Here is an 8,466-nt window from a genome sequence, read left to right as displayed (position 1 = left end):
ATATTCTGTATTCACCATTGGCTGCAAATTGTCTTTTTTTGTTTTTGACTTGTTTTATTTATTTTTTAGAAAAGTTTTTATTTTTTGTTTTCTTTTTTAGATTGTAGTTTTTTTTTTTAATTTCTTTCTGTAAGACCCTTTTTATCCTTTCCTAAGGATTTTATGCGTCTAATAAAAACAATATCAAAAATATCAAATATGCTAATGATGTTAAACATTAAAAGCCTTTTAGCTTGTTCTATTTTATTTAGATCGATTATAGCTCCGTTCTTCTATTTCTAATAGAAAACAGATAAGTAGTAGCATTTTATAACGAATGTCGACATCGTGTAAGAAATACAAATATGGGCAACTCGCAGCGGACAAACAAAACGAAAAAGGTCACCCAAGGTCATTATATTTTCTAAAGCTAGGGTGCCTTCTGGTCACAGCTGCCTTCACAAAATGGGCGCCTGCAGTACATGTAGTCATTGTTGATATAAAATGATCGATTTGTCACGACACTGTACAGTGGTTGCATTGTGTGCTAAACTATGTGACAACACTGTTTTAATGGCCCGGTTTTACCTTGTAAATAACTGCATTCTGCTTCTCGATATCGGCAGAAAAAACAGCAGGTGTAACGACTGAAGATATAACATTTCACGTTAACTTTCTGCCGAGCAAATCCGGAGCGTGGTACTAGTGGCAGTGCATATCAAACGTAAGGTGCTCATCTTGTGACTGCTTCACAAATACACACAAACTACTGCTGGAACATATACTGCACGAATGTGGGACCCCTCCTTCTTATCTGCGATTCTGTTGTTATTGCGAAAGACAACTATTTTTAATATTCCTTGTACATATATTAGCTGACGTGTTTTGAATCAACGCAACACTTCGCAGTGTCATGATATCCAGCAAGGCATCCAGAGTTTTGCGTTTTCTTATCATAGTGTCACTGGGAACTCTTGTGTTTCAGCTACTATTAATTGCGCGATATTCGGCAGTAAGGTCATACACTGATGACCTTGATAGGACTTTTGAAGAATCCCAAGACCTCTATGTGGAACACACACAAGAAAATTCTGAAGAAGAGAAAATTGAGAAATTATTGTTAGAAGAAGCAGCCAAGAACAACGCATTATTACATCCAGATCTACCCCCACCAGTGCATGCAGAGGTTAAAGACAGTGATATCCAGTCGGTTCGATTACAAGGAATTACAGACACCTACAGATGCTCATACTTAATTTCCGGACAAGGAAAAGAAATTTCTTATATTCAGGGTCTATTGAATAAGACACTGAGTGAAAACCTTCAACCCATTGCAGATGAAATGGTGACAAAGTGGACCACAGATTGCGACAAGTATAAAGTACAGAGAAAATATCCAATAAAGGCACTGTCAGACGAGGAAGCTGCTTACCCGATTGCCTACAGTATTTTGGTACATGAGGATGCAGCTCAAATTGAGAGACTATTCCGTGCAATATATATGCCACAGAACTTCTACTGTTTTCACATAGATAAGAAAGCATCTGATAATTTTAAGCAGGCTGTAGTCAATTTGGTCAGCTGTTTTGACAATGCGTTTATTGCTTCCAAATTGGAGCATGTAATATATTCAAGTTTTTCTCGTTTGCAAGCCGATATAAACTGCCTGCAAGATTTGATTAAAGTATCAAATAAATGGACATATGCAATCAATCTTGCAGGACAAGATTTCCCGTTGAAGACTAACCGTGAAATAATGACTCAGTTAAAATTATTTCATGAATTAAATGATATTCCTGGTATTCTCCCAAACTCTGACTCAATACGTGATCGAACAAGACTAAGTCACAATACATCAACAGGTCAAATTGCTGCTGGAAATGCACAAAAAACTCCGCCCCCACATAATATAACTGTTTATTTTGGATCTGCTTACAACATCATCAGTAGAAATTTTCTTAGTTGGGTGTTCACAAACAAAGTCGCAAATGATTTTTTAGAATGGTCTAAGGACACGTATGCCCCAGATGAACATTTCTGGGTGTCATTAAACAGACTTCCTGCTGTCATTGGTGGGTACCCCAATGCATCATGGGATTCAACCGCCAGAGCAATCAAGTGGATGTACTATGATGGAGAATTATATCCACCTTGCACTGGTAAATATGTTCGACATATCTGTGTTTACGGTGTCGGTGATCTCAGGTGGCTTACCTCGCAACATCATTTATTTGCCAACAAGTTTGATTTGAAAATGGACCCAGTTGTTGTGCAATGTTTAGAGCAATGGTTAAACTACCGAATAGAACGGCCAAACATTAATTGGAGTAATTTCCCTCATCACTTGTATGATGGAGGCTGATTTTTTTGGTACTGAATTGACAACTTGATAATTGTTTTTAAATTACCATATTGAGGTGGAAGGGGGGGGTCTAGGAAATTACTAAAAATTACGTGATAATCTTTTGAAAATGTTTAAAAAAAATTTGTGTTTATTTTTTTTTTTTTTATACTTTTTCACCACATTGATAGTAGTATGCTGGTTTATTTTGTGAAAGGTAAAGAAAGTTGGTTTAAGTGTTATTAGCTGACACTGAATAATTTAAATACAAAGAAGTGAAAATTCTTGACTTATATTCTACTTTTGATTTTTGACATTTCTTATTTTTATCTACTTTAGAAACATTCAATTCTGATTGGCCAAACAACATATTGCATTGTGGTACATTCTGAAACAAAGGAAATTGTTGTTTCATGGCTTATTTATTTTTTTCTACTTAACAGTATTTATATTTATTGTAACTGGGACAAATATTTGTGATTAGTAGGACATAGCAGTGCCCTGCACATATTGAGGCTGACTTTATGGAAAATTAATAATAGAAATGTGTCAGTTAGTATGTTAATAAAAAAATGAAAAATATATATATGTTAATTAAAAGGATGGAGAAGTATGGATTAGGGTATTTTACTATTTGTTTCTATGCCAAAGACATGTATAGTTAATCACACAAGACTTAAATGGCACAGCTACTATGTGTATTAAACGACTTGCCGTACTTCCCCGAGCATAAGCCCCTCTCAGAGTATAAGCCCACCCTCTGTTTTTAGACATTTAACAGGTTGAGGGCATCCCCGATTATTGGCCCAGGGTGTTTTTACTGGGCGTCGACAAAATTTATTAAAATATGCATGTAAAAAGTGTATTTATTACTTACCAGTATTATTACTGGTAATAATCGTGATTGGTACGGTAGTACGATATGTAAACCGTATTGTAATAAAATGTGTGTATTTTTATGAACATGTTTGTTTCTTCATTGTAAAAAGTGTTGTGGAAATCAAAAAGACGTAATATTTCTCAGAGACCGGCGCTGTGAACGAAAAACGTAATTTGGATAATTTTTCGTGCTTGGGAAGATGGTTACAATTTTAAACCCCCCAAAAATTATCTTTTCTGAGGGGGTCCTCTAGTATAAGCTTACCCCCTAATTTTCCCGATTTTACATGTTCAGGCTTACACTCAGGGAAGTACGGTACTTACCATGACAATCTGCTGTCGGTTGTAGGTACATTTGCATAAAAACAAATAAATCTATTTAGTGCAATGTTGTGTATATCACATGACGAATGTACGGTATTCTTCAAATGTTTCTATATGTATAGCCACACCAACCAAATCCCTCATAGAGTAGAGGTTATAGGTACTGACTACTAATATGAAAATCATGGTTCAAACCCAGCTCGGCCAACTTTTTCAATAGTTGAGACAGAACACTCTACTCCAAAATTCCAAAAAACCTGGCCAAGCACCAATCTACATGTGCACAAACCAAAACCATGGTGATTACTAATTTGCATATAATGAAAACTGTGGCTGATTACAAATCTACATATTAACAGACAAAACACCAGATGTTGAGTTGTATAAATGAACACATGTTATTTTACAATGTACTTGGGTTTATGTATAGCATTAAAAAAATGATATTATTTTAAAATGAGTTTTTATTGTTGTCTATGGAATCTGGTGTTAAAATGTCAAGTTTGTGTACATTATATGACAATTTTTTTCAGCAAAGATTTACAGTGAACAAAAAAATGTATTGACTAATACTGAAATAATCATGAAAAGATTTTGTCACTGCTATATTTTTGTGCTAAAATATGCTTAACACATTTGTTCTTTTTCAAGTGCATCTCTTAAAAGCCCGAAATTGCATTTATTGTATGCAGTATTATTGAAATTTAACCTACTGTAGAATACTTTATTTTCGCTTGGAATTTATTTTCGCTGAAGTGATGATTCCGTGAAAATAAAAACCAGCGAATATACTTTTTTTCCTTTATTTCACATTAAACTAGTCAGAAAACAGTGAAAATAAATTCCATACAAAACGCCCCAAAAGCCTTTTCAGCGAAAATTAACTCCAGCGAAAATAAAGTATTCCACAGTATTTTGACACAGACACACCTTCTTTTTTGTACAATGCAATACTTGTCAAAATGCACGAGCATGTGGCTTTAGGGAGATGATTTTTTTTTATACTGGTCTGGACCGGTTTCAGTTTGGGTCAGCCAAATACGGTCTCATAATAGTCTTTGGAAGTATTTTTGCATATATTGGAATAGATTTATAGCTACTGTAAAGGGCTTAATTATTCACTGGGTTTTAATTTTGCTTATTTCACTGACTGGAAAATGCGCTAAATTAAAACCCAGTGAATATGTAAAATTTAGCATAGAACACATTATCTAAATGATGAAACCATGAATTTAAAACCCACCGAATATGACTGAAATGGTAAATCAGCGAAATTTAAACCCAGTGAAAATTTGTTACTAGTATTTTACAGTATATACAAGGTTGTATGCGGTAAAACAGATTGGGTTCACAGAAGAACTTATTAAATATGTTAGCCATCTTGAATTTTCAAGGTGACACACTCCACTAGAGGGAGGAATGTCCAAACGAAACAACACTGTACAGGTAGACGATGTATGCTACCCTGATTCTAGAATGTTGATAAGAGAAATGTGAAACATGATCTGTTCAATTATGAAAAGTCTTGTAGTTTTTTTAGTTCCGCTGTCGACTGTGTTCAGCGGAGCTTATTGTATGAGTGAATGTCTGTCGTCGTCCAGTGTCAGTCGTCGTCCAGTGTCATCCGCCGTCCATGTCAACTTTTAATTTTTTTGACTTCTTGGAAACTACAAATCTGAGTGCTTTGTACATGTACCTCACATAGACCTCGGGTTTGTTCATTTCCTGATGATATGTTTAATTCACTAATTTTATTGAATTTTTTGGTCATTTTTGTTAAAAAGGTATATTTTTGACTTGTTGAAAACCGCAAGTCAGATTGCTTTGATATTATAGGCACCTCAGGTGGATCATATTGTTTTTTTTAATTGAAACAATTAGTGTTCTAACTCATTGACCTTTAAATGCCATTTTCAACTTTGATTACCTTTCAGAAAGGTCCATTTAGTCTGAAATTGACAAAGAAACTATAAAAAATACATGTACTCACAAAAAAAAAATTAATTTCTGAAAATTGTTCTTAGGGTTAAAGTGCCATTAGCAAGATGTTACACTAATAATTTCTATAATAATATTTATATTTATTACATTGGCATTATGCCAAGGGTGGCTATACTAGTTGGATTAAAAAATTAACTAATTGTGGAGAAAGATAACATAGTGCAACAATTACAGCCATGCACTTGTTCCATACCAGGTTAGAGGGGATTAAATTTGAAGATGTAATAGGTGTTAAAGATTTAACATGGTGACAATATTTCAGTCGGTGTATGATTTAGTTACTTATTGAATCTTACACAATCCCCCCGAGGGAAAGGAAATTAGTAAATAATACAAAATCACTAAAACACTTAATAATATAAGGTTACTAAAATAATGGAAAAAAAAAAGGTGAATTTTGTCATAACAGAAAAAAAAAGTAAAAGTTAAAATTACTGACAGCAGGTATTAAGATGTCAAGTAAGACCCTGCTTCCTGACTTCAAAGCTTTTACTTATGAACTGTGCTACTGGTATAATAATGTTTTCACTCTGTAACAATTCCATGAATTTTTTCTCTGCAGGTTTATTTTGAAATGCTGGGATCATATCCTTAGCTTTATTGAACAGTTTGGTACGCAACTCATTATATTTGTTGCATTCCATCAGAAAGTTCAATTAGTGTATGTATATGCGAAAAAGGTGTGGCAAACAATGAAGGTCAGCAGTACATAAATGGAAAAGATGTGTTTATAAGTTTTTTCACTGTGGCAATCAATAATTGTTTATAAAATTAATCCGTAGGTTTGCCAATGATTAAATATAACATGAATTGTATAACAATTTCCAAATACTACAATTATACATCAGCAATTTGGAAAGAAAAATACAGTTCAAAATGGGGAAAATAGTTATCAAAATTATGGTTGGTCAGGGTTCAGATAGCATATCTGAAGGAAAAATACTGACCGCAATCTAGTAAGAGTTATAATAAAAATGTTTATGCCAATAATAATAAAAGATTTTCCCTCATATTCCTAACAAAATGTTGCTGTAATAGTACAGGTCAAATTTGTTTCAGAACACTTATTTATTTTAAGCCATAACTTCTTCAAGATTCAAAACAGGTTGTAAATGTATGAAATTTGAAGAAGATTGAATTAAAATTATTTGAGTTCTATTCAGTTCATATGTATTCACTTGGATCGCACGATTCTGGAATATTGTATAGTTTTAATATAATGTAAATAAAAGCAATATGGTGTTATTATGCATAGTAACATGACTTTCACCTTAGTGACAGCAGAGTTGTTGCCATGGTGATAGAATAATTACTTAATTTATTTTCTATATATAAAATCTAGTTAAAATACATTATTATCAATATGGAATTTGCAAACTATGAGAATAAAAAGGAAATGTAGTATAATTTGAATATAATATTGCTTGTTAAGATCCATACTGAGCTGGATATTAATTTTGACAGTAGATATTCAATTTCATAGTAACTTTCAACATGTACTGTTGAAGAAAAATATTCAGTTTTATTTTAGAACCTTAGCGAATAATTAAATGTGATCAATATACTGGCCCAGGCCTGGCAATTTTATGATTCTTTATGTTTATTATTCTTGGTCAGACGTGAAATTACCAAGACTGGACTGTTCTGAGGCATATTCATTACTATTAATTATTCATTTATGTAGTTATTTTATGGAACCCTGGAATGGAACACTTCCAAAAGCGGAAAGTAGATGTGTTTTTTTGTGCAAAGGACATGACAGGTCACGCATGTGTTATAGTTTTGTACATAATTATCACCTTAAAAACAATAATCACCATGGTGACAACGATAATCACCAATTTGGCTTTTATAAAACATCGCACATCAGAAAACCTATTTATCTTGAATGCAATAGTAAATATCTGTATCATAATGAACCTCAAGAACAAAAGGGTAAGAAGAAAAAACAACTTTATGCATGCTTTGTGGACCTGAGAAAGGCTATGCCATTACAGAAAATATGTACAGCAATGTTACATGCAAAGTAATTCAGGAGTAAAACAGGGCTGCAGTTTGTTTCAATATAAATATGCACTGTCATAATTATGAATACAAACAATATTTGGGGTTGAACCAACAGAGGGGAAGCAGTCTACTGAATGTCCTTGATAGATGTCAATATCTTACAAAAACATGGTGCCTAATTATTTTAAGGGATATAATTTCCAGCTGTATTCAAAGTAATTCAGATATTTTAGTATAAATACAAATGCCTCATCGCAGAAAAAAAAGTGCTGCATTTAGACGTGAATGGATTAAAAAAACATGCAAAATAACAGAAAATCTTAGCTGGCTTTTGTCCAAGTATTTTGTACAGGGGTATGTCAAAAATTAATGATTGACTGAGACAAATATGAACTGCCTTATTATATTCATAGTGTGACTACTGTTATTTGAAAAGTAAAAAAACGCCCTCTATGAATAACTATCATGTTGCAAGCTCTGCTTTGTATGCAGATCAACTTAAATAGTTGCCGTAGTTGGTGTCCAGTGGAGAGAGAAGTCAACAGTACTGTTGCCTCCTGAGAATCTACATCTTCAAACACTGCAATCTTTTTTTTTGAAGTGCGTTTTTAAATTAATATTATAAAAGCTCTATCATTCTGTTCTAACAGCTGAAAAAACTTCCTGTGATTTTTCATTTGTCAAATACAGAATACATATATTTTAGTACAATTTTCTTTTCAAAATGTGCATGCAACATTTTGCTTTTTATGTATTGTTTTTGATTTGATAACTTTGAACTAAGCAGATTTTCTATTAGCTTCAGATCTTGATCAAAGTTTGGCACCCGGTTCATAGGAGTGCTTATATTGATTTTCTGATAGATTTTAGGTAGGTTTGCAAATGTGCATCAGACTGTGCAACAAACTCTCTCCATCAGTTGGTTTTGAAACCCA

General features: G+C 33.2%; 1 protein-coding gene across 1 annotated transcript; it reads left to right on the top strand.

Annotated features, from left to right (window-relative positions):
- The first annotated feature begins 423 nt into the window (after positions 1-423).
- LOC100370818 (N-acetyllactosaminide beta-1,6-N-acetylglucosaminyl-transferase-like) lies at positions 424-3,983 on the top strand. Its single transcript, XM_002737541.3, has one exon. The coding sequence runs from the start codon at positions 893-895 to the stop codon at positions 2,339-2,341; it is 1,449 nt and encodes a 482-aa protein (XP_002737587.1). The 5' UTR covers positions 424-892; the 3' UTR covers positions 2,342-3,983.
- Positions 3,984-8,466: the final 4,483 nt, after the last annotated feature.

Source organism: Saccoglossus kowalevskii, chromosome 18 (assembly GCF_978046115.1).
Source record: "Saccoglossus kowalevskii chromosome 18, keSacKowa6.1, whole genome shotgun sequence".
NCBI lineage: Eukaryota > Metazoa > Hemichordata > Enteropneusta > Harrimaniidae > Saccoglossus > Saccoglossus kowalevskii.
This window is presented reverse-complemented; position numbering and strand designations above follow the sequence as displayed.